Source organism: Thermobia domestica, chromosome 14 (assembly GCF_964235325.1).
Source record: "Thermobia domestica chromosome 14, izTheDome1.hap1.1, whole genome shotgun sequence".
In the NCBI taxonomy this organism is placed as follows: Eukaryota; Metazoa; Arthropoda; class Insecta; order Zygentoma; family Lepismatidae; genus Thermobia; species Thermobia domestica.
This window is the reverse complement of record NC_137467.1, coordinates 12,854,602-12,882,146: the sequence shown is the minus strand read 5'-3', so window position 1 is coordinate 12,882,146 and position 27,545 is coordinate 12,854,602. Positions and strand designations below refer to the sequence as shown.

General features: G+C 36.3%; 1 protein-coding gene across 3 annotated transcripts in view; it reads left to right on the top strand.

Annotated features, from left to right (window-relative positions):
- Positions 1 to 27,545, top strand: part of LOC145669529 (sodium channel and clathrin linker 1-like) — a 121,278-nt gene that overhangs the window by 2,592 nt on the left and 91,141 nt on the right. For all 3 annotated transcript variants that reach the window (XR_014128210.1, XR_014128211.1, XM_081737710.1), the window contains exons 2-5: positions 8,181 to 8,347; positions 11,567 to 11,633; positions 12,767 to 12,949; positions 17,505 to 17,627. Coding sequence is in view for 1 of the 3 variants with exons in the window: in XM_081737710.1 (XP_081593836.1) it covers positions 8,253 to 8,347; positions 11,567 to 11,633; positions 12,767 to 12,949; positions 17,505 to 17,627 (468 nt within the window). In the remaining 2 variants the exon portion in view is untranslated. The remainder of the gene's footprint in view (positions 1 to 8,180; positions 8,348 to 11,566; positions 11,634 to 12,766; positions 12,950 to 17,504; positions 17,628 to 27,545) is intronic.

Sequence of the window (27,545 nt, the reverse complement as noted above, 5' to 3'; positions counted from 1 at the left end):
AGCCAGTTACGTTGCAGAACCAAAACAGGTACCTGCTAAATTCCTTCCTTCCCTCCCCCCCCCCTCCGCTCAGACTGTATACAGTAACGAAGAACTCACCAATTTACGTAACATAACTATAATAATAATAACAAGTATAACACTTTTTTTTTGGTCTCTTAATGTTTCCTAATGACTTATTTCACTGTTTACATTAATTTTAATTCCCAAGTTCTAGTTCATCACATTATCACTTTTGCTTTCAATAAATCTTGCCTGTTTCCATTTCCTGATCATCTTTGTCTTTTTGGCGTAGTACTTTTATCTCATTCCAATTAACGCTATGTCCCTGTCCCTTAATTGTTTGTAGACTGCATTTCTTTCCTTTTTTAACCTTATGTTGTTTAATTTGCTCCTTTAATTTCTTTCCTGTTTCCCCAACATAGCACATATTATACTTACTGCAATGGATTCTATAGATTACTTCCTTTTTTCTCCATTATTCGCAGGTCTTCTTCCTCTCCTTTAGGGTAAGGAAGTAATAAGGAGTAATGTAAACCATAGTGTCTGATGAGGCCAAGTGCTTAGTTATCGAAACTGTCACAAGATATTAGTTTTATAAGGGAAGGTTCTAGAACACAGGTCCCCCTTTATAAAACTAATGATATATATTTTACGTAGTACCTTTTCGTTCCTTATTCTTTTCTGTGATCTTTTCTTCCAGTTTTTCGACTTTTTTCATCTTTAAAATATATTATTACCGCAACTAAGAACACTTAACTTCAATCTTTGAACATGTCCACTACCATGTTGTAACAGACCGATTAACGGCTGTTTACATTGGGTCCGTATTGTAATACTTACCGGTTGAAGTCGAAGTTGGTTCCCGTATAGTGTTACTGTGCCCAGTTTTGTTATATGTAATTTTATACTAATTTAATGTTAATGCGCTTTGTATTATTAGTATAAGGAATGGCACAAAAGAATACATGCACTCAATCTTGATATGAGATACGCACGTAAGCACATCCGGAAATTTAATCTAAAATTTCGAGTATATTTTTGTTATTAAAAAAAAAAAAAAAAAAAAAAAAAACATAGTTCTTACCGATTCACTTCAAACTATGTAACCATTTCTTTACAGTCTATATAGTATTCTTAGAACAATTAACATAAATAAAACCAAGTAATACTAAATTTTCACTTAAAATATTTACCCACTGTGTTGCTTGTGCTTAGGCTGTTGTTTATGTCATGGCGGATTTTCTGGTTATTGCCGCAAGAGGGCGTTCGAATCGCTATACGTGAAACTAACAGTTTCAAATATGGCGGTTTAGGAGTAATCATAATTCTCTCGTTGCTATAGTGAAAAATAAACAAGTGCCTGAAGAAATTAACGACTCTTTATAAATTATCAAATAGTATTTTCGGTAAGTTAGATATTAAAAATAGATATAGAGATTCATGATTTTTACGGTTAGGTTCTTGTATCGATATGTATTTGTGGTAAAATTGTGCTAATTATAGTCAAAGATAAAATAGTAGAAACCGCGTTTATCGAGGCCTGGCTACGAGTGTATGATGACGCAGTGAATTGGTAGTTTTTCAGTATATAAGAACGATGGTCTAGATCAGCTCCTTAAAAACTTAGAAATTTCGCAACTAAAAGTGCAAATTCGACCTGCAACCTAGTTAAAATTATGATTTAGGATAACCTGGGATATTATTTGGAGGAAATAGATACTGAGGAGTCTGATCGAAGTCAAAATTCAGTAAAACTTTTTTTCGGACAAAGACCATCGAGTGTTACCACCGCCATCATTAGGAATCTAAAATGATGGGTCAGGAGGTATAAATGGTTGAGATTAATCTCGTCGATTTGTGGAACGACATCCTACTATGGTAGTATGTGGAGCCAACAATCCGGGGATATTAGTGTCAACTCTTCACTTAAACAGGTTGGATAGTCTAGCCGAACCTGAGGATTAAACAGGGACTCTGACCAATCCGGGTAACATCAATTTCTTATTTTTATAAACAGTATAGAAAAGTTCAACAAATGGCATCTTTACGAATTAGTATGTGTAACTAAATTAAAGGGCTTTACGCGTCTCTGAACTTATCAATCGTCATCGTCCACTCATATACATAAATTGCATGCCATAAGCATGTATAATCGAATTATTAAATCTTATGTGTGTCTCTATGTGAATTTGAAAATGTGTATGTTGATATTAGGGTGATACTTTACTTTGGACACACCTTTCGATAGCAATGTACCTTGAAATTTTAAATGTTTAGGTTAGGTAGGGTTATGCTAAACATATTGCTGAATTATGTCCTATGATGGCGTTTACTTTGCGAAACATTTGTTGTAGGTTAGGTTAGATCTAAATTGTAAATGTATGACCATAATATTTACGTAGGTTAGGTTAGGAGATTTGATTTCTTTATCCGTGCTTCTAAATTTAATATGTGCCTTTTTTTTTTTATATGTCGCAATGTGATATATGCTATTTTGTCAGGAAAACCTTTACTATGAACGCACCTATGAGTATTTCGTATCTGAGAATTTAAGTGTTTCGTAATCCATTTCATTTGATCTAATATTGCTCCGTAATGTATGTCAATTGTAAACGTTAGGATAGAATTTCTCTGAGAGTGCCTTAATATATTAATGTGTCCTTCTAGTCATATTTGTATACATGCGTGTAGGTTAGGTAAAATTTCCATTTAGTATATGTAGAGCCGGCAATAATTGTGATTTGAACGTGTTTTCCAATGTGTCCTTCTAGTCATATTTGTAATACTTGCGTGTAGATTAGGTAAAATTTCCATTTAGTATATGTAGAGCCGGTAATAATTGTGATTTGAACGTGTTTTCCTATATCTTGTCGTGTGCCCCTATTGATATTAGGTTGTGATGTATTTTGTATACGTGCTTGCCATATTTTGTCGTGTGCTCTGTGATACTACCTTGTGATACATTTCTATATATATTCAATTCGCGTAATGTCGGTAAAATTGTACTTATGTGCCATTTCATAGCATCTCGTAATACATTAGTAGTTTAAAATCTTCTTTAGTGTTTCTTGTCATGTTGCGTTGCACCCTATATTTAGTTTTATAGGTTAGGGAAAATCGAATATAACGTGTCCTCCGAAGTTGATGTCATATCATGATGAAAGGAGACCACTTCGTGCCATGTGTTGTTATTTTCTTTTAGTTTGGGCATATGTTTACTTTGAACATGCCATGATTGCGGTACGAAATTAAATGTTCGTGCCTACTTATATATTTGCCTCATCGGAAACCAATAACGTTGGAATGTTTTTCAACTTGCTACTCTCAAGTAGAATATGATTCCTTATGCGTATCCATCCCTCTAAGTTTAATTAGTTGTAAGCAAAGATAGTAAGTTAAAAATGATAATAATTCTTTAAAAGGCGTTTCAGTAATTGGACCCTGTCGAATATATGTAGATTTCATTTTTTTTTTTTTTTCGTTCTCGCTAGACATTTGTAAATATATCATTTTCATTAATAGTAGTGCTTTCATATTAAATGTATTATGCGAAGGATGTATAGGCTAACGTAAAGTAATACATGATGCTTCTCATTTTTTTTTTATTTTATTTATTTATTTTTTTTATTGAAAATGAAGTTGTAGTAGCGATGATATTGCCTATGGCTGCATAATTTGCATGTTGTTTGATGAACGACAGGAACATTATAAGCAATGAACGCCCAATTAGTAGGGATGGATCGTCAATTCTTTGAGTGATAATGAGTTCTATATGTACTAATGGAATATGTTTGAGAATCTAGATATGTTAAAGCACTATTGCAACATCATTTCATAAAAATGTTGATAAAGTATCTTGGAGATACCACGATGGTGGCAAATGTTTAATAATAAATTATTTTTTTTTTAATCTGTTATAATGTAAATGTTAACAAATGGCACGAATAAACTAATCACGAAAAATTTAACTCTATGATTTCAAATATAATCTATAAACTTGAATTTATGCAATTCTAATTGCTCGTTTTTTTTTAAATAATGTATCAGTTAAGCTGAATAATATTGACTCTTCTTTTATTCTTGGTTGGCCACAAAGCAAGAATTTGGAAATCTTCTGATGATAGATAGTAACTTCAGTTTTCTTTTCTAAAACTAATACAACCTAAACATTAAGTCTAATATAACCTTGATATTTTTTTTTTTTCAATACCCTGAGATGGTATTGTTATAATTGGCTACACCAGCCAGGATTCTATTTACTTTAGCGTTAAAACACAATGAATGAAAACGATTTGTTATAATGTTTGTTTATTTAACCACACTAGTCATATGTAGGTCTATTGTTTTGTACATAAAGTAATAATAATGTTTTAATTAATTATACTTTTAGATACATGAAATTTCTCTGTTATTTCTTTTATTTTCGTTCGTAAATTTTATTTAATTTGCTTTTTTTTTCCTTTCTTCGAAATTCCATTCAGTTTCGTTTTCGTATTCAGAGCCGATGTTGAATTGTTCATTGCCGGTAAACGTAGTATGTGATTGTATTGTGTAAATCTGTCGAAGTATTTATATGTAGCAATGTATTGCTTTACACCTCGTGTGTTCTGCGTATAATTCCTTTTGGTGTTCTGTTTCTTGATTCATGTGTGTTTTGAGTTTTATGAGCTTACTTCTTTATTATTTTGGCATACAGTGTGGCGGTGTTTGAAATTCATTTGTTCGTAATGGGTATATTGTTTTGCATCGTCTGATGTTACTGATGTACTTTTTTTTGCGGGGGGGGGGGGGAGGGGCAAGTTTGGTAAGTTACGACAGAATAAATTATTCGAAATTAAAAATTAACCAAAATTCCACGTGCATTGAAGGATTTCTTCTAATAACAATATACGTTTGGAGATGTGGGGAGCTTTGCCCTCCACTGTTATTTTATAATGTATATTATTGGATGAAATCCTTTTATGCAAGTGATATTTTGGTTAGTTAATAGTTTGAAATAGTTTACTTTGTCGTAATTCTAACTTGACCTCTGAATGGTGGACCTGGAGTGGGACATGTTTTCTAAAACCTTGCTGTTTTATAATATTAAATTGGTTTGCTTTGTTCAGCTATTAGTTTATATTTAAATATAGTATATAATAGACAGGGTTTGAAAAATCCCGGGTATTTTTGAAAAAACCCAACCCACCTGGGCCCATGTGGGTTTTTTCGGGTATTTTCGGGTTTAATTGGTTTTTTTCGGGTTTAACTGGGTTTTTTCGAAATATTTCAATCTCTTTGGGGTAAAAATGTTAAAATATGATTTACATTTCAAGACTGTCATTGTCACAACTTGAAACAATTTTCAATTCACTGCTGTTTTGAAAAAAATGGCCGCTATTTTGAAATTTTATATTGGATAGCCGAAAAAATCTATACAGCAAATTTAGAATGTCTTGTGCTTCTACTCTCAAAATTTCAACTTAAAAAGTCCGAAAATTGCACCCTGTAGCATGGATACCCGCTATTTTAAATAATGGCCACCATTTTAAAATTTTATGCCGCCAAAATATATACAGCTAATTTAATATCTCATGCTTCTACTTTGAAAATTTTAACTTGAAAGACCGAAAACTGCCCTTTGTAGCGTGGATATCCGCTATTTTGAAAAAATAAAAAATAAATAAATAAATAAAAAAGAAAGGCCACCATTTTGTAATTTTACGTTGGTATGCCGAAAAAATCTATTCAGAAAATTTAGAGTGTCTCCAGTTTATATCCTGAAATTTAATTGACCAAAAGTTGAACACTGTGTGGTACAGGTAGGCAAACGGACAAATGTAGAATGAGTAATCCCAGGAGCCTGTGACATAATTCATAAAAATGTATTATATGAAATAAATATTTTTCAATGTAAAATAAATGGTTTTATTGTTGAAGTTCACTTTGGGTGCTTTGTGCGTTCAATTACGGGAATTTCTCGAGCACTTGTTGCAAGACGGTTCATTCTTGAAAATTAACCGCTTAACTTATAATTTTCTTCGCAAAACTCGTTCCAAATTTTATATTTTTTTATTGTTTTGTACGTTGAAAGTAGAGGTACATGGAAGCAAACATTACTAAAGCTGTCTAAAATTTAGACCCGAATTAGGCACTTGAAAATCACCAATTTTAAAAACACTAGTATATTCGTTCGTAATAAAAGCAGATGCATCTTGTTCATTTTACTTTTTTGAAAACTTTTTGTATACATGAAGCGACAACGAATCTTTTAGAATGTTTTATTCAGTTCGTTCAATTTATTTGAACTACAAGCTGATCAAAATTGAGATTTAAATTTTCCCGCAAGAAATATTAAAATCTCGAATATTTGCGTTTCCCAATAAACATTACCAAATTACACTAGCATCTTGAGAAAACGAAACAGTGGAGAAAATGAGTACAGTATAAGTAGATATTCCATTCAATCTACTACGAATTTTTGTATTCTTTTAGAAATAAAGTACCATTATTGCAAAGACAAATAATTACTCAGTACAATGTAGATATGCTAGTTTAGTTCCGTCATTTAGTCAATAAGCATTGGCCTTCAATGCAAAATATTAGCGGAAAATAGTTAAATGAATCTTACCCAAGGGCACCGATCCTGGGGCCCTGGCTCACCCCAGCTCATGTGTTCCCCTAGTGTATTTATGAATATACAATATTTGGCATAATTTGAATTCAATTTGTCTTAACATCCTCATATATACCTTCTGCGTCTGAATGCCCAGCCCCAAATTTACAGAGAAATCGGCGCCCTTGATCTTACCCACATAGCGGACACTCATATACTTAGCTGCGTATGGCGAACATAAGGAATCGCCGTTTAAATTTATATTCAGATCCTTTTTCTTTGCACGAATATATTCGTGATCATAATTTTAGGGCAAAAAAAAAAAAAAAAAAAAAAAAAAAAAAGTAATAATTCGTGGTTTTAAGTTAAGCGAATAATTTAAAACAATTAACAAAGATAGGCGGTATAATTCATATTTTATAAAGTAAATGTTTCAGAATATCTTAAATGAAATTAAATATCTTCCAGCGTAAAATAAATAGTTTTATTGTTGAAGTATTTACTTCCGATGCCTTGTGGGTTCAATTGCGGGAATTTCCCGAACACTTCTTTCACGACGGGTTTTCCTTGAAAATGCAGCTTTCTTTGATGTACATCGAAACTTCCATTAATACTGAAGTTTGAATTCAGCAGTTAAAATAGTAAGCGTTACGTAGTCTTGGGAGCTCCGAGCATCAGGCATCTTAATTTTGACAAGAATTTTTACGCTATTGCTGGTATTGATTCTACAGAATGATTATATGAAGGATAGCAACAAATGACTGAACTGAACTGTTGTTGGAAAACCAAATTTTACTGAATACTTTTGTTACCGTGTAAGGTAAGAAATAATACTAATAGTTTTACTAATATATTTACATATTTACTGTTAGTACTGGCACCTATGATCTTAAACCTGTCAACGTATGAGGGATAGCGTCCCTCGGCGTCGCCGAGTCAGGAAGCAAACTATTCACGGGAAGTATTTTCTAAAATAAAAAATTGCTTATTTTACTTCAAATAGGCTATAAGCATAATCCACACATTAATTTGTTCTATAATTATTTCAAGCTATATATATATATATATATATATATATATATATATATATATATATTAATTCATTCATTCAGTGCATTTAGAACTTTATAAAGGTCTTATGTTGAATGTTGTTGACTACCTTAACATGAAAGCATATAATTCGCCCAAAGAAAGTTCAAAATCTGATAAAAATAACTTTCAATGTGATCACCTTAGTTGTACCAATAATATACTAACAGAAAGGTCAAAAACCCAGGTGGGTTTTTTGAGGTGGGTTCAACCCGAAAAAACCCGCTGGGTTTTTTCGGGCTGGGCCCGCTTGGGCAAACCCTGATAATAGACAAAGCTGGTATAATGGAGAATATTACTACTGTGTGAATTTGGGATCATAACAGTATCCTTAGCAGGACCAACAGAAGGTTGGAAGTAAGGAGCCGATATCAAGGTCTAAACGACATTAAATTACTGTGCAAATACATAAGCAATCTCCGTAGTTTCTCTACAGTATTAGTTTTTACAGTGTGAAAGATGCCTTCTATCATGTTCCCCTCCTCTTTTTCAGAGCAAAAGACTGGGTGGAATACCTTTATGACACTTCCCCAGTTGACTAGTGACAGCTGTACAACAGAGAATAATGGACCCTAATTGTGAGTGCCCACCGGAGTCAACATGTCGACCAAATCAGACCCAAATGCCTGCAGAAAATCAACAGAATCAGGATCGCGATGAGTAAGTAATAGCCTCATGTACTAACAGGTAGTGTAGGGTACATTTTAATATGAAGGTACAGGGGAAAAAACACGGTAAGTCACATTTCGTAAATTTTTCAGGAAAGCGGTTGTAAAGCATGGACAAAGCGAGTTCTTCCTTGTATGCGGTTTCTTTAATCGTTTAGAAAATGGGATCAAACTGTTACTTTCGCAGTGTTGTTATACTATTGGTAAAATGTCGCCTTTAGCTGTCTGAAGAGACAAATATCTCAAAATCATATAATTTGGACTTAGCGTGTTTCTCCTTTGTACCCTTCATATATATATATATATATATATAAAACTAAACCTACACGTGTATCTGGTACTTCCTTTTTTTTATGAGTTCATATTGCTCTGTATTTCAACTGTCGGGGTTGATTGATTTTGAGTTTAACGTCCCTTTCAGCAGCGATGATATATGAGACGGAACCTACTGATTAACGTGGAATCCAAACCATATGAGCTTCACCCAGGAATCGAACTCGAGTCTCCCACGCCAAAGGCTCGTACGCTAGCTACGAAGGAACTCTCAACTCTTGGGGGTCTAAGACGTATCGTGTACGTTTTTCGTGTCCTGTAAAAGGAAACAGCTCCAAGTATTGCAAGAAAACAGGCTGGTACTGTCTAAGAATACCAGCGTTATGGTATACAAGGTCTGTATGATAAGTAATGAGACTCGCCGCGCCGCGGCGCGCGTGTCGCTGGAGCGGGTTTGTCGGTGATGGAGGATGTAGGGGGGGGTCCGAGCAAAGCAACGCACCGCGCGTCAGTTGGCTCCGAGCCTTAGTGGAGCGCGGACAAGCCTTGGACAAAGCCCTTGTGAACATTCTTGTCACGGCGGAAAATCAACAAACATGGAGGGTTCCATCGAACAGCGTTATGCGATCAAATTTTGCGTTCGCCTGGGGAAAACGGCTACTCAGACGCTTGCTCTCATCACGGAGGCCTACAAAGAGGAAGCCCTATCCAAAGCCCAGGTGTTTCGTTGGCACAGTGCGTTCCGGAACGGCCGGGAAAGCGTTGAGGATCTGGAGAGGGCTGGACGCCCGACAACAGTGACTACGGACGAAACTGTGGCAAAAGTGAGGGATCTCCTGAACTCAGACCGTCGATTATCGTTGAGATTGATTGCTGATGAACTCGATATGAACCACACAACAGTGCACAAGATTGTGACGGAACAATTGGGAATGAGAAAAATCTGTGCGAAACTGGTGCCGCGAGTGTTGACTGACGAACAAAAGCAACGACGTGTTGATTGTTGTCAGGAACTGTTGAACCTCATGAACAGTGACCCTAACTTTGAAGATGACGTCATAACAGGTGACGAGTCGTGGGTGTTCCAGTACGACCCTGAAACGAAACGTCAAAGCGCGGAGTGGCACACTCCTGCGTCCCCGCGCCCCAAGAAGGCCAGAATGTCGAAGTCAAAGGTGAAAACAATGTTGATTGTTTTTTTTGACAATGTGGGGGTGGTCCACAAGGAGTTTGTACCCCAAGGACAAGCCGTCAACGCCGCCTTCTACAAACAAGTCCTTGAGAGACTGCACAGGAGCGTCAAGCGGAAAAGACCGGCGATCGCTAGCCGGTGGAAGTTGCATCACGACAATGCCCCTGCCCACACCGCCTTCTTAGTGACCTCCTTTTTGACCCGGATTGGGGTGGAAGTCCTTCCACAACCACCCTACAGCCCAGATGTGAGCCCGGCCGACTTCTTCCTCTTCCCGAAGCTGAAGCCACGCTTGAAAGGAACCCGTTTTGCAGACGTCACAGCCATCCAAGCAGCCGTGACCACATTTCTAAAGGACATGCCGGCTGCTGACTTCCAGGGGGCGTTTGCAGCGTGGAAACATCGATTGCAGAAGTGCATCGACGCAAGAGGAGAGTACTTCGAAAGCTTTTAAGTCCCTGTACAGATCAGATCAATAAAACAATGTTTCCAGACCTGGTCTCATTACTTATCATACAAACCCTGTATATATATATATATATATATATATATATATATATATAATATACAGGGTGTTCCAAAACAGCACTGACAGCGTTTGGGAGGTGATTCCTAACACCAAGACAAGAGAACCTGAGTGCACAAATGCTTCCTTTCGGAGTTATAGGCTGCCGAAAACATGAAAAATTTAATTTTAAAGGTCCATAGCTCCAAACCTATGAGACCTACCGTAGTCGGATCAAAACTTCACTTAGGAACTAATATGTGTCCTATCCAAAAATCCAAGTTTCAGAATCCTAAGATTCACAAGGCAATTTTTATTAAGGGAGTTTGACTACGGGCATATAAGTTGAAGAACTCTCCAACTACCTCTATGGCAATTGTTGCCGAAGTACCGCAGGATTCTGAAACTTAGATATTTGGATAAGGCACATACTAGTTCCTAGGTGAAGTCGACCCGACTACGGTAGGTCCCATAGTTTTGTAGCTATGGACCTTTAAAGTTCATTTTTTCATGTTTTCGGCAACCTATAACTCGGAAAGAAAGCATTTGTGCACCCAGGTTGGTCTATACTTTTTGTCTTACCATGATTGTCAGGAATCATCTCCCAAACATTGTTGGTGTTGTTTTGACACCAACACACCTTAACGCTGGTATTCTTAGGTGATAGCAGCTTATTTTCTCGCTAGTGTTTCTCAGTTAACAGAAAGAGCTGTCGTCCAAACCCTTGAAAGCTCTCTATTCTGTAAAGAATCCAATCCTCCAATGAAACTTTTGAGTTGAGTTGAATTTGAAAAAATGAAATGAAATTTTTGAGTTTTACGTCCCACGGTGAGTTGAATTTGAGTTTAACGTCCCGTTCAGCAGCGAGGCTATATGAGACGTGGACCTACTAATTAACGTGGAATACGAACCACATGAGCTCCCGCCGGGAATCGAACCCGGGCCTCCCACTGAAACTTTTGAATGAAATGTGTTTAAATTAATGCAGCACATACATAGCTATCCATCGTTATTCCATAGCTTAGCTGAGTTCCAAAAATTCCCTATGATTACGGCATAAGTTTTATAAATTGGTCGATTTTTGCCGAGGACATTACTGCACAACCCCTGTTTTATTATTATTGTTATTGCTTAATTTTTTACTATGATTGATCCACATTATTAATGCTAGAAGTTTCTTGACTTTCAAGAGTTCATTTTCTTGTAAAATTATTAAGTATGTTTTTTTACTAATTTTTCAGGTTCTTTCCCATAGCTGAGTATGAGTCCTTCATAGCAACTTTACAGCAGCAAATAGAATTTTATAAGGTTAGTAAGTAAAATATGGAATTTATTTGTATTATTAGTAGAAGTAAGTAAGAACGGGAAAGTAGTCAGCGAGAGAAGTGAAATCATAAAAAGATGGAAAGAATATGTTCAGCGCTTATATGGCGTTGATGTTGAAGTAGAAAATGAAGTAGACGAGGATGATAAAGGCTTTAGTATTCTTCGGGGTGAATTTGAAATGGAAAGACAACCGGGATAAATAACCAGTGGTAGAGTGCTCACTTGTGATGTAGAAGTTCTTGTTCGATCCCATATCATGTGAATGTGTAGTGCACAACATTGCATATGTGGATGTTCTCGGAGTTCTCCCGTATTCTCTTACATTCTTAAGTTCAAAGTGCAAAGAGTATATCATACAGAAAAATAGTAGTTTTGTTACGAGCACTACAAAGTGAACATTTTTCATGAAAGTTCGCTTATTCGGGACATTTCACTCTTTAAAAGAATCCTATTTATATTCAGATAAAAGTAAGAACGATTTGATACTTGTGAGGATGAATTGAAGGGGTAATTTGGATAAGGGCGTATCGACCTGTTTCCGGTAAAATGAGATATACATATTTTCTGCAAGTTTGAGCATGTCCGCATGTGTCTAGGTGGTGTTAAGGTAATATCTCTGCTCCGTAGCGAACGCCTGTCTCCAAAAATATTTTGTGTGAATACGCTGGTTAAGTGGATAAGGGCGTTTGTTTTTCTGCTCTCCTGAAAAATTGAAGAATTGCTAGTTACAACCTTATCCAAATTTACCCCCCAATTGTCCTGTTGTCACGGCGTGAGTATTCCGCTGTGCTCCTTCCGCCTCGACAAACATTTCTGAACATGTTTTACAAGGTGACAACATTTGTAATATTGTTGTCCCCTTCCACTTGTAACTGCCACCACGACGTTTATTATTAGCCCCTTCCCTCTTCGTGAACTTAATAACCCTAGCACGTAGCTTCCCTTCTCCACACAAATTTCCATCTGATTATAATTCGTTTCTTAATTTTGCTCCATGTATAGTTTTGATTTCTACAACATTACAACGTTTATTAATATTATATGGATTTGTTTCCATTCTTTGTTTTGTAGAACGAAATTTATAGCGTTTTGTTTTGTTTTTATTGTATTTTCAGACAGAGCACGAAAAGCTTCGATCGGAACTAACAAATATTATTACAGAAAACTATGACCTTTCCAAACAAATGAAAGAATTTATGGGGACCCGAATAACTAGAGAAGGTCTTGTGTCACCGAAGATAAGAAAGGAAGGTGATATGGTTGCGAATCTTCAGCGACAACTGGCACTCAAGTCTGAGGTATCGTATAATCCAACATTATTTCTTTATTATCTATCTATTTGTCTGTTATTATTGTACAGGGTGACCCAAAAATATCTCCCAGATTTGAAAGACGAATAAAATAAAATAAAAAAAAAAATTGCTGATAGAAAATTGTTTATTAAAAAGTATCAAATGATATTGAAAACAGTTTGTGATTTCTTTCTGTTGTGTGTTGAAATGACATAACAATCGACAATACAATTATTATCAATAATACCCCTTCAACGTTTTGATCGACTGTAGCGCTATTAATGGAAGAGAGTGAGGAGTAGGGGTCATCGTTTCCGCTCACCACTCTCCTCCTGTTTTCATTCGTCAGTGTAATTTGGTCAGGAGCTCGTTGCACAGAAGCAGTCGAAATGTTTCTGAAAACCTGCAGCGATGTAGAAGCAGCACTGGGTCGAGAATTTCCGAACAATGGGTATAGCGTTGAAAAAAAAAAAAGAAAAGAAAAAAAAACATCTGGCCGACCTAAAAGTGCTCGTACGCCTGAGAATGTTGAGGCTGTGAGACAGTTTGTTTTGTAATTCCCGAAACGTTCTTCAAGGAAACATACTGCAACTATTGGGCTTCCTAGCGAGAGTGTAAGATGAATTTTACAAGGCAACTTGCAGTTTTACCCAAACTGTATTTAGTAGTATTTTATATTTTTGAATAAACAAGTTTCTATCTGCAATACGTCTTGTTTTGTTAGTCTTTAAAATGTGGGAGTTTTTTTTATTGGGTGACATATATATATGTATGTATGTATCTGGGGGTGTCCTAAAGTTTCTTTTCAAAAATTCGACTTTCTGGAAAAAGGGCAATTTTAAATTTGTGAAGAAAAAAAAAACTCACATGAAGGTTAGGCCTTTATAAAGATGGGTCAAATATAATTTTATGGGATTGAGAGATAGAGACTTCGGAGGAAATTATAATTTTAAGATCGTTATGGGATCGAGAGATACAGACTTCGGAGGACATATAATTTTGGGATCGTTATGGGATCGGGAGGTACAGACTTCGGAGGAAACTGTGTGAATAAAGAAAAATGTCTTGCATGATTTGCACAGTGTTTACTAAACTTTCCTTGTGCTGTAACGTTTGGCAATCATTCGAACTACTTAACTGTAGTGCACCTATACGCAGAGACTATCCTCTAGCTAAAGTCTTTTGAAGAAATGTATTTCTGGAAAGTTCTGGTAGTTCTTTTGACGTCATCTTCAGGAATACGATAAGCACGACCTGTAGGTGTCACTGGGCTCACTTTGCATAGAAAGTCTTGTGACTGAATCCACAATACATACACCTTATTTGGATTTAAAAAAATGAAGGTGATGGTCCAGCAGGGTGAAAAAAATGTTACCTTCACCTGGCCATCTTGATTAGTAGTGACGACATGTCTGAGCTACAAATTTCCTTCGTAAACTGTAGTAACTTCACTTAATGGAAGTTTCCTCGATGTCAGTAGCTGGTGTATGTTGGATGTTGAAGAAAAGGAGAAGGGCTTCTTCCTACAGACATTCTATCACGAGAAACAAAGGCATGGAGTCTTCGTGTCCCTGGAATTTCGTGAATATCTTCGAAACTTTTTTATTTATTTATTTATTTTAAGAAATTCATCAGGCGCAGCATATTCTGGGTGAGTAACAAATATAAACTCAGTCCTTGAGATCCCAATCATAATGTTGTAATGGTTCCAAGATTTAATCTGAGAATAGGCGCGGGAGGCTTGTTTTTCTTGCCAGTCTCTTCGCAGTGCCTCCTATACTATCGCATGGGCCTTTACCATGGACTGTGTCAAAAAAAAAAAAAAAAAAAAAAAAAAAAAAAAAAAAAAAAAGCCACTCAGCCGGTATTCCGAAGCCTTGTTGGTGTAAGCGTAAGTTTAGAAAGTTCTTACGGTTTTTATACTGTACAGCTGAATCATGCGAAAAGTAGAAAATTTTCTCAGGGTTTCAGTACTACGGTTGCTTCGAAGGAATTGCACATGCTTCTGAAAAGAGTAGAACACCACAGTATTGTACTCAAAGCAGTCAGATGTTTTAACCAAGTTTTAGTGGTCATTTTTGTTACCTTTAACTAACTAACTCTATGGCCTATGGAACCCGGAGGTTCAATACCGCGTTCACAAAAGCTCTCCACTGACTTCTATCCTTAGCTAATTGGATCCAGTTTCTATTTTGTATTCCTATCTCTGCGAGATCCATCTTAATATTGTCCTCCCATCTGCTCCTAGGTCTTCCTAATGGTCGTTTTCCTATGGGTCTACCAGTCAAGACTTTGAAAGCGTTTCTACTTTCTTCCATTCTAGCTACATGACCTGCACACTTAAGCCTCCTTGACTTGACTACCCTAACAATGTTGGGTAAACCGTATAAATTATGTAGTTCCTCGCTATGAAGTTTCCGCCATTCCCCATTCCCGTTCCTCCTGGGTCCGAATATTCGTCTAAGTATCTTGTTCTCAAATACTTTCAGTCTATGTTCTTCCCTCAGAGTAAGCAACCATGTTCCGCAATCATACAGAACAACAGGCATGATTATCGTTTTGTATATTTCAAGTTTCAAATTTCTCGACAGAATTCGCGACGACAAGAGATTTTGAACCAAATAGTAACACGAATTCCCTGCTTTTAGTCGACATTTAGTTTCTTCGTGATTTTTGTTACCTTTTCGGTGATAAATGACAAAGGGATGGACTGTAGCTTGGTTGGTATTCCAGTGAAATGATTGTGCCTCATCTTGTACAACAAAGTCATAATTTTCCGCTAAGTCACAGACAACAACAAATTCAAAGATTTTTTCCTTTAATATGTTTGAAAAATAAACGTTGTTGCCTTGCTATGAAGTCATGATAACGAAGATCATTTAATTTTTGACAAAATAGCTCAAACAATTCTAATGATGGCTTCTAATGTACATCTATCAACAGACAGCCACTGACGGAAAGTCACAGTTTCAATTAAGTTTTCATCTTGGGCGTCTTCCAGCAGAGGTTTGATGTCGTCAGTTCCTGGGCAAGAAGAGCAAGTTCCTTTAGAAAAGTCCTCAGACACAGGTTAACACGTCGTAAGGTGTAGGCAGTTCTTGTAAGTTGTTATGGGAACCATTGGTGAGAGTTTGTAACTTGGCATTTTCTATCATTAACTTCACGTTTTGGTGTGTCGTACAAACGCAAACAGTGTGCGTTCCATTAGCTCCAGCTAACACTTTTTTGACGAAGCTCTGCAAATTTTGAAAACTTTATGTTCATATAAGGAAACTGCTCTTTAAATAACAGATATACTTTAAACGACAGATAAAATAAGACATTTAGAAATTTTACCTTGCTTCCCACTACTGTCTCTTACTGAAAGGCAGTCTTTTATGCTTGGCATAATCCTAGAAATGTTACCAAAGTAGCAGAATTCCTTGACTGCTTGGGCGCTTTCTGGTGGAAGAACTTGACCCGGTTCGTTTCTATTATTTGTATCACGTGAACCCATCACGATCCCAAATTTATATTTTGACCGTATCTTTATAAAGGACTAACTTACATGTGAGATTTTTTCACAAATTTAAAATTGCCCTTTTTCCGAGAGATTCGAATTTGAAATTTTAGAAAAGAAATTTTCCTCGAAAAGAAATTTTAGTACACTCCCATTGATTTATATATCTAAAAAAGCTTAAAACAATGGATTTGTAATGACGTAAGTCTTAGTTTGGTACGTAAATTAGGAGTCGAGATATATCGAATTAAAGAAGCTGATATTCAATTTGACTGAAATTGGCAATTTCAAACAGTAAAATTTCAAAAACTAATCAACCTAGAAGGTTGAAATTCAGTATTGTTTAATCTTGCTATGATATCTTCATGTGACAAAAATAATCAAAATCCTAAAATGTGAGGGGAAAAATGTGCTTTTTTTGTGTGTGTGTTGATTTCATATGGAATGACCCAGATGCTAAGGAGGTACACTAAAACTATTTAATACAAAATTAAGTTACAATAATTCCCAAAGCGTTGTGTACAAATAGAGAAATGAATTACAGCAAGAATTTTAGGAAAACAAAAAAAGTTCAAAAGATTGTGATCTTGGGCAATAATTAGTTTTTTGAGCAGGGTCCACAAAATTTTTAAACGGCCCCTTATTTTTGTCCGCATATATATGGACATCATAATGAGTTAAGTGAATTAAATGATAGTTTAGGTTTGGATACACTGTATGTAGTTCTCCAGATATAAGACCTACAAGAAAATTTTTGATTGAAACATATTGGATCTTTTGATCCAAAAAGAGATCAAGAATGTAGAAATAAAGAAATCAGATCGTCTGTAGCCGTAGAGTCAATGAAATGTGCAGAGAGAAAATACGACAGAGACTTTGACTTCCCGTTTCCATCTTTCTCTCTCTCTAACCGCACATTTTTACTCTTGAACATTTAAGTATGATAATTTTTATTGTTCCTCTGCGTCTCGTAACGTGATTAAATATTAACGATAAAATAATTTCCCTTGTACAATATTTAGATGTTACTAGGTGTTAAATCAATTAAATTCTTCCGTTCAGGAGAACAAATTGGTGGCCCAGATGTGGCAGATGGCTCTGAAGCAGGTAGATAGTCTGGAAGCTGCTTTGAAGACCCATCACGATAATCGAAGCTGTGATGCCATACACAAACAACTCCAAGAAGTAAGTATATCTTTTATCATATAATTAATGAATTATCACGAATAATGCATAAGCCCCCCCCCCCCAATCCCCTCCCTATTGAAATGGAACACTTAAAATCTTATTTTCAATTCAAAGTATTTGTGTACGCGGAAGGTGCGAAAAATAATCGAAACAACGAAATGTGACAGTAGAGGCACGAGATTTCGCAATGCGCGATAAAACGAGATGTGTCAGAATTAAATGATTTTCAGTTTCTTGACATTTTATGATATTCTGTGTGTATTTCCTTTGCACGACAAAACGCGAAATTAGCAGTTTTGCGCGAAATTTCTAACAATACGCGAAATAATTCGAAAGTTTAAAAATACGTTTTCATTGATTTAAAGACGCCAGTTTTTCTCTGGTGGAACGGTAGAACGTGGCATGAACGGTGCATTGTGGGTGATTCGGACACGGCTATAGAGAACATGTTCAGCGTTAGCTATCACCATCGCAAACTTTCCTACTCATAGTAAGTTTAGTTACTGATTTTCCTTCAGTTTGATTTTAAAAAATAATTTTCTATAAGTGAAATTTAAAATGTCAAGTGAAATACCTCAATTAATACACAACGTTTTCACAGTTGCCAAATTTTAAAAAATCTGTAAATTCCCTTCTCTTAAGTAAAGATAAGGATACTGGTAGCTCATGAGTCATCTTCGTTTTACGAGATTATTAATAACCCACATATGAACACACAACCAATAGGTAACCTATGTTAATTTGTACAGCTTATATATTCATAGTTCTGGTACCGCTATATGCAATATGCATTTTAAGTTTCTCCATGTTATTTTGTTTCCTATATTGAATATTATTTTCAATTTTTGTTTTTGAAGTGTTTAACTATTTTTTTTTTTTTTACTTAAGTAGTATATTCTTTTTTTTTTTATGTGGTTCAATACTTTTCTTTTGTAATTGTTAATATTTTCTATACATTGGTGCTTTTTTTTAAAAAAAAAAAAAAAAAAGAATGTATGCACGTGGTTAAGTGCTCGGAGAAGGCTGCAGAGCCTTAACTTCGCCACGTAAAAGAAGTCATAAATAAATAAATATTCAGTATATTTTGTTTTTAGGTAATTAATGGTTTATTTCTGTAGTGATCTATGAATAAAAGGAATAATTGTAAAAATGTCAGGGAATATCTTTTCCACCAAGAGCTACCAAATGAAAAAACTTTATTTGGAAAATGCGACAAAACGCGAAATATGAAAAACGAAACGCGAAATTTTCAAATTCTTGGTGCGAAAAACTCGTGTCCCTACCTATGGTCAATGTTGTCTGAAATAGAAAAGAAATTTTCCCATAGAAAACAACATCCAAGTGATCTTGACGTGTGCTTCTGCAAGGAAAGATAAGAATATAAAAACATCTATAGTGCTGCCAAAATGTCTTGAGCCGTGGCAAAAATGTGAACTAAAGCTCACATCCACGCGTTAAGCCAATAAGGGTTCAGCTGGTGCTAAGCGAGAAAACCTTGCAGCCGTCTACGCCAAAGGGAGTGTAATTCCTACAGTCGATAGCAGCGCTTGGAAATGAAGACCAGGTGTCAAGTCAATGTGGTATATCTTTAGTGGTATTGTGAGGTGAAAAATAACACTTTGATTTTTTTATTTATTTATTTTTTTTTTTTAATTGGACAAAGGAAAAGCAGAAGTAATCAATATTTCATCTTTCAGTTTAATAACAATATTTTCAGAAGTTATTATTTGGACTTTCAAAATTCAAAAATACAGTATCAAAAATTCCCGGAATACAAAAATAGTTGAACATACAAGGACGATGGTGTATATAAAATGTCAGACTTTTAAACCAAAACATCATTCTGGATTCAGGAATCATTCATTCAGTTTTCCACCGAATCAACCATTCTTCAATCTAGTACTCGCCTCTCTCGGGAACGTTCAAATCTACCGCTATGGAGCATTTCTTTTGTAAGTACCTTTTATTTTACCTTAATATTTCTTCTCCACTTTGGAGAGGTTTTCAGTAAAAGAAACTCTGTCATCGGACGTTCTGAGTGGAATATCATATGATCATTTTGGGTATATATGTATCTCCTTGCGACGGGCAACGAATTGTACAGATGAGTTGCAATAAACTGCATGATTAAATGGAATTTCTAGTTCTCATTTATTCACATATGCTACCGTCATTAATTCAAAATCAGAATTGGGGGCGCGGTGGCTCAGTGGTAGAGCGTTCACCTCCGGTGCTTGGGGTCTCTGGTTCGATCCCAGCTCGCGCCGTGTGGACTTTGTGGTGGACAAACACCGTGCTCGTGGGTTTTCTCGGGGTCCTCCCGTTTCCTCCCACTATATTCATTCCACCATTTCACTCATTTCTCATTATCACCGTCTCCTTTAGCCTAACCAGCATAACCGTGGGACGTTAAACTTAAAGATTTCATTTCATTTCATTTTCAAAATCAGAATTTATAAATTTAAGATTCGCTTCAAAAATTAATGAGGTATAACATATTTTGAACATTCAAACACAAGGAATCTATTTGTTTATTTATCTGTATGTGTATTGTATTTCTACACTTTTTTTTTAATGTTACTTTATTGTTTCACAATATTGTGTTAAGGTTATACATTTACATTAGTAACAGTTTTTAACTAAATGATATGACTGACCTTACTGTGCCAATGTATTTAGTCCAGCGAAACTATTTTCGAAAGCCGCTGCTGCTTCAAGTACGAAAAGTAGCTACATATTTGAAGAGATGCACAGTTTTACACAGTTTTAAGAGGCCTTATCACTGCGAAATTAAAATACCGCTAATTTTACTGTAATTGTGTGATATCTTTAAATAGATAAAAGATAATCGAAATGTGGAACAAGAGCGCCCTAGACAATATTATTTTGCATGAGGTACCGTTATCACGAGTCACCTAGTAGCTTTCCATTTGCAGTCATTTAGAAACGCGAAAATAAATGCCGGGTTTCTAAATGGCTTGAAATCGAAAGTAGATAAGTGAATGGTGATAACGATATCTCATGTAAAATAATATTGTCTAGGGAGGTCTTGTTCCACTTTTTGATTATCTTTTATCTATTTAAAGATATCACAGAATTACTGTAAAATTAGCGGTATTTTAATTTCGCCGTGATGGGGCCTCTTAAAAACATACATATCCACCCTGGAACAATTTTTGGCAGACATGGAGAAAATACTCTACGGGTATGATAGGATTACATTTTAACCGGGAACATTGACATCTTGCATGCGCAGAACGCATGTCCTTTGAGTTTTGCATATGCAGTATATTATTTAATTTCATATTGGGTATGTTTCAATGAATTTATTACACACCACTACTTATGGTTAGCGTACTGTTCATACTTCATAGAAAAATCAAAAACATATATTCACAACAAAGGAAATTTTTTCCAGTCTTCTATTACAGATAATCTAACTGCTTACAACCCATGATACGTTGTGTAACACTAACACACTTCTGGTGTAACCTCTTTTCACAAAGGAAACACAGTTTCTTGTGTTAGATTTATATTACACAGCATCCTTGCGACGAGCCCTCAATGTAATCCATATCTGATTTCCTAGCTTCGAGAGGAACTTACAATCTTGGACCTGAAGTAATTGATGTGAAGCTTCCAATGCGGAGAAGGCACATGGCAACTTTTTTCAAAAGCTCTAGGTGTTTCAGTCCGCTGTCCGCGTTGAATTTACAATGCAATTTCCAAGAAGCGAGTTCTAGATTAGGGATGGCCACAATTTTTCGGTTCCGGCGGAACCGGTTATTGGAGACCCGATTTTCAGAACCGGTTCCAGACCTGGATCCGAAAACCCGGTTCCAGATCTGGATTCGAAAGCCCCCAAAAAACCGTAAAGGAGGCACAAAGTTCACCTTCAAAACACTTCAAAGAGGACCACGCGCTTGTGCCCCCCCGCCCAGACCCGTTTGTGCCCCCCCAGAAAAAAAATTGGTCCACCAGTGGGTGTTTAGCCAAATGAGTTTGCCAGTTTGCCTGTTTAGCCAATGAGTTTGCTAGTTACACAGTTGGTTTAGGCAAATGAGAAGCGGCCGCCGCCTGCCTGTCGCTTCCACCATTTCATCTAGCACACTGCTCACAGTCTGCCAGCAGCTCGGGTTTAGCTCAGGGATGGCCACCGGAACCGATTCCAGACCTGGATCCGAAAAACCGGTTCCAGAACCGAATCTTGGTAACGGGTTCCAGACCTGGATCCGAAAAACCGGATCCGTTCAGAGCCAGGAACCGGTTCTGGCCATCCCTATTCTAGGTTGAGTGTATTGTTCAATATGTTTCACTATGACCTTTTTGTTGTGAGGTTTGGCCTGTATGATACAAGTGGATGATTCATAACGTCAACACCTTTCCATTCTTTTGTTGTACTTTTAAATAATTCGTACCTTGTTTCTATGTACACTCATGTCCAAAATTATTGTCTCATATCTATAAATATGTTGTTGTTGGAATATAATTTGATAACGAATTCGCCCGGTATTTCTTATAATGTTAATATGTGTATAATCAGCAAAGACACGTATGGGGTAAATTTCATGTCAAAAGAACAGTAAATAAAAACAATACAACGAAAATAATACTTTCTCATTAGCAACATTTTGTTTAGCTCATTCTAATTTTCTTATTTATAATTCTTTTCGTATGAAATCTATCACAAATATATATTTTCCAATTATGCACATAGTAGCAGTATTAAAAGTACCCTGCAAAATTATTATATTGTTATATTCTTACAAGAAGATATTTATAGATATGCGACAATCATTTTGGACATGAGTGTACATGAGAGTATCTTTCCACTGATCCTCCTGGTAAGTGCTAGCACACATTTCTATCACTTTTAGTCAAACTTTCCTCTTGCCTCGTTAGCGAATTCTTCCTGTGGACACGATTATCTCTTACTGTTCTGGTTGCTGGAATGCCTTTTTCTCTCAATTCTACAAGAGCATCATTCAACATGAAGAAATTTAGTTGAGTTGATTTTCAGTTTAACGTCCCGTTCATTAGCGAGGCTATATGAGACGTGGACTTGCTGAGTAAAGTGAATCCGAACCACATAAGCTCCTGCCGGGAATCGAACCCGGGTCTCCACACCAGAGGCGTGTACGCTAACTGCTTAGCAACGAAGGAGCTCAACATAAAGAAATTATCGAAGAGTACTTTATGTTGATAATTATTCTTTATGATGGATGTGAGATTACGAATAACTGTCGTTCGTAATGGAATATTGTCACTAGTGTTATCAGTACTACTGTTTTTAACACCATAGAAATCCATTGCATAAGCTGAACACAGAAAACATATTTTCCAACCAAAAAAGATGAGTTATCTGTAATAAACATTTTACAGGTCTGATGTCCATAGTACGAAACCATGCTTTCATCAATGCTCAGAGATTAATGAAAAATTCCAAGTAGTTGTGTTCTTCTGTAGTTCATCGTTGTACATTGGTCTTATTTGTGCAAATTTGTCACCATTTGGTAAGTTAGAATTGTCAATATGGAAAATATTTGTTTGTACGAAGTGGCTTCTTGACATCCCGGATGACACAATTGGTGCGCAGAGATCATCAGCTTTATTCCAGTAAAATTTACCAGAAGGAATGGCGTGATACCCGCTGAGAACTAATAAGCCAAAGAACTGTAGTAGGTCCTCATATGACATATTTACATGTGGAGCTCCCTTCTGTTGTGCGTACAAATTTGACATTTAAACAAGGTGTTTAATATATGACTGAGGAAAAATCTTGAAAAATAGATCTACTGGAAAACTTACGTCAAAAGAAGGTGATAAGCTACAAGTTTTTGAAATGCGATAGAGGCAAGTTTTCGCATCATTTTTCGACTTGTTGGTGTAAAGGGACAAGTTTTGCCGATAGGTGTCACTACAGTCTTCGTATTTCTCGTGTATTTTTTTACCTTTCACGAAAATTTACAATTTCTCTTACAAATTTCAACTTAGAGACTTCAAATTTTTTAGAGAAGGAACTTCATACCCTATCAAATACAACAGTTCGTGCCGATTTTTCATTTAGAATTTTCTTCATTGTTGAAATAGTTATATTGTTAAAGGTTTGGATATCCATTTCAACAATCCAGCCATTTCAACAATGAAGGAAACTAAATAAAAAATCGGTACGGATTGTTGTCTTTGATACGTTATGAAGTTCCTTCTCTAAAAAAAATTGAAGTCTCTAGACTGAAATTTGTAAGAGAAATTGTAAATTTTCGTGAAAGGTAAAAAAAAAATACACGAGAGAGATACGAAGACCGTAGTGACATCTATCGGCAAAACTTGACCCTTGAAACTAACCTTAAGTATACACGGTTTCCCTTTCTTTTTAGACGATGATGTTGATGGTTTGCGCCTGAACGCACTTGCGTCATCGCTACCACTGTTCACTTCTACTATCAACTCACCACATATATCGTTAGTAATACCAGATTCTTGTTGATAGAGCTGTGCAGTCGCCCCTTGTCGGTCTGAAGGCTCAGATTATTTACTTAAAAATGTCGTGATTGGAAATGACAGAACCGACAAGTTGCGCCCAGGATTTTGTATACATTGAACTTAACAAGATACGAGGTACGGGATCCAACCTGGGTTGCATTTAAATAAAATCCAACGCGTACAAAAGAAACAGACTGTGATGTAAAAGGGGTAAGAAGGGAGTAACTTTCAGGATAGGTTAGTCTACTCGCACTTACTTGCAGGTCTGATCGTTGTCCTCTTGATGATTCCTCCAACGGGCCGACGTCCGTCCATCCCTCTGTTTGGCTGGCTGGTCGTTCAAGTAACCAAGGTTAAGAGTCGGCGAAACCCGGACTGAGAAACCAACTTTACGAGAACCGCAACTTTAGTTAAACTTAAAACTTCTTCTCAAAAAACAATACATCGTCGTAGATGGCTATCTGGCGTTAGCCGAAACAAAGGTGCTCTATAGGACAGAGCAAGGCTATCAAGCGTAAATTTCAAAATGAAGTTCGCGGTCTACATTCTAACTCGTCTCTCGCTTCATGTCGACTGTCCCTTCCAATAGTCTTTCAATCCATTTTGTATGGCGTTCCTTCCGGGTTCATATCCTCGGTTATTCACTCTGATTAGATGAAAAAAGTGCATGCTTGTAGATTAACCAAGGTAAGGTGGTGATAGGAATGCGGACGGGGAAGCAATCTGTTATTTTATTAATTGAGAAATTACAAACGTAAGAAGTAAACGACAGACAGCAAAGGCAAATGAACTTAGAAAAAAAAAAGTCGAAAGGTGATTTAACTTAAAATGAATAGTTATTCTTTTCACTGTAATGTTCTTTTAAAATAAAATGTCCCATTGTTCAAAATAAGATACTTTGCCATGTGTCCAAATACACATATCTTCACAGAACATCTCCATTGTTGAACTCAATTTCTAACTTTTAATCCTGGTAGTGATCCGTCAGTTAGTTTTTAAGATTGTCCCCCGGACACAACGGACAGAGTAAATATGTAAAGGAGCTTTGGTAAGTGTATCAAAAAGGACTTTACAACACAGGATGTCGGTCTCGAATATCACGAAATCAGAAAACGGTCATGAAAGTCACGAAATTTAGCTTTTGGGTCACGATTTTTTTTTAACTGTACAAATGTAAGTACAGATTGAAAAATTTTGTTCTATAAAATGTCAAATTTCACTACCAAAAAATGTCTATCGTCGGCTTTAGACGCTACCAAATCGCAAGCAAAGTACGTTTCTATCGCACGGTGGAAAATTTGGTCTAATTCGCACCGAAATTCGCTCTTGAAAATATTAGGAAATTTTATGATTTGGTAAAGAAAAGGTCACGAAAAAGTCACGAAATTTCATTTTGGAATTTTAGTAGACACCCTGCAACATTGAAAACTCATATTAGTTGATTCATTTATCTTACATGGTTTTGGTGTCATTTTGTAGGAAAATACTTCAAGTTTCGACTCATGTAGTACACTAGTTCAGAAACAAGCCACCGCAAGCGCTAGCGGCAGCTGCAGCAAAGATGGCTGCCTTTACTGGTTCCCAGCTTGCTTGCTGCGTTTTGGTGTGAAGAATCCCAAGTCTGCGACAACTGTGCAACGTAATTGTCGTACAAAGTATGGTAAAGTTTCTCCCAGTAGACTTACTATTTATCAGTAGCGTAAGTGTTTTATTGAAACTGGATGTTCGGTAAGACACGACAAATCTTCAGGTCGTTCGCGTACGTCTGAAGACGTTGTAGACAGGGTGTCTATCTGTCACGAAAGTCACAAAATCAGAAAACGGGCATGAAAGTCACGAAATTTAGCTTTTGGGTCACGATTTTTTTTAAACTGTACAAATATAAGTACAGATTGGAAAATTTTGTTCTATAAAACGTCAAAATTCACCACCAAAAATGTCTATGGTCGGCTTTAGACGCTACCAAATCGCAAGCAAAGTACGTTTCTATCGCATGCATGATAATTCGGCCTAATTCGTACCCAAATTCGCTCTTGAAAATGTTAGGAAATTTTATGATTTGGTAAAGAAAAGGTCACGAAAAGTTACGAAATTTCAGATTGAAATTTTAGTAGACACCCTGGTAGAGCAAGTGAGACTTTAGATGGGATGCCAGGGTGTCTATCGGTCACGAAAGTCATGAAAAAGTCACGAACTTTTTTTTTTTTTTATCTGTACAAAATCTGTAAGTATAGACTGGAAAATTTTGTTCACTAAAACGTCAAAATTCACCACCAAAAATGTCTACGGTCGGCTTTAGACGTTACCAAATCGCAAGCAAAGCACGCTTCTACTGCATGCATGAAAATTCAGCCCAATTCGCACCCAAATTCGCTCTTCAGAATGTGACTAAATTTTATGGTTTGGGAAAGAAAAGGTCATGAAAAGTCACGAAATTTCAGATTGGAATTTTAGTAGACACCCTGAATGTGTAGCGTATCACCAATGGAATCCACATTAAATCTGTTTAGGTAGAAAAAAAAAGAAAGAAAAAAAAAAGCATTTTGCTATAAAATGAAACCATGTCTGTAAACTAAATGAATGAATCAGTATGAGTTTTCAGAGTTGTAAACTTCTTTTTGATACACCCTGTACCGTTACAGAATAAAACTATTCTCCAGTTGACAAAATTTCTTTTCCGAATAACTCAACAATAAATTAATCTATTAGAGTGCTGATATTGGCGAGTTATCAAATTATAACTATTCTAAGGATAACAACAAAAAGATCCAAATTAACCCATAACTGCCCGAATACAATTTTTTTCCTGATTTTATAATATTTTCAGTTACGTTTGTTCCATATGATCGTAGTAAATGTGAAAATAACGAAATTTTTGTTGTTATTGTTGTAATGTGTTCACTGTGAGCCGTGTCCACAAAATTCCACACACAAAATCTCCCAGGCATAAAAAGTTATTCCTATTTGCGTGTCCATATGGACACGCTGGGAAGTTATGGGTTAATTCATTTGTTCCGGAGTAATTGGCAAAACAAAATTTGTCAGCTGTAAAAATTCTTTTTTTTCCGTGTGTACATGAATACCTTGCGTAATGCGGTTGATAGGTTTGCAAGGAAGTCCGTAAATGGAAAATGAAATCTTCAATATTACGTCCCACGTGCGTTGTATATGCCCTGTAGCTAAACAAGAGGGATGATTAAATGTGAATGATTATAAAAGGAATTGTGAAATGGAAATGTGGGAGGAAACAAGAGAACCTACAGAAACGATGTTGTTCACCACGAACTCGATATCGGGACCGCGGTGGCTCAGTGGTAAAGCGCTTACCCTCTGGCGCGTGAATTTCCTGGTTACCAAGTGGCCTTCCTTTGTGGGCATCATTATAACCATCTCCGGACCATAATCATAGGACGTTACTCCGAAATTACAGTG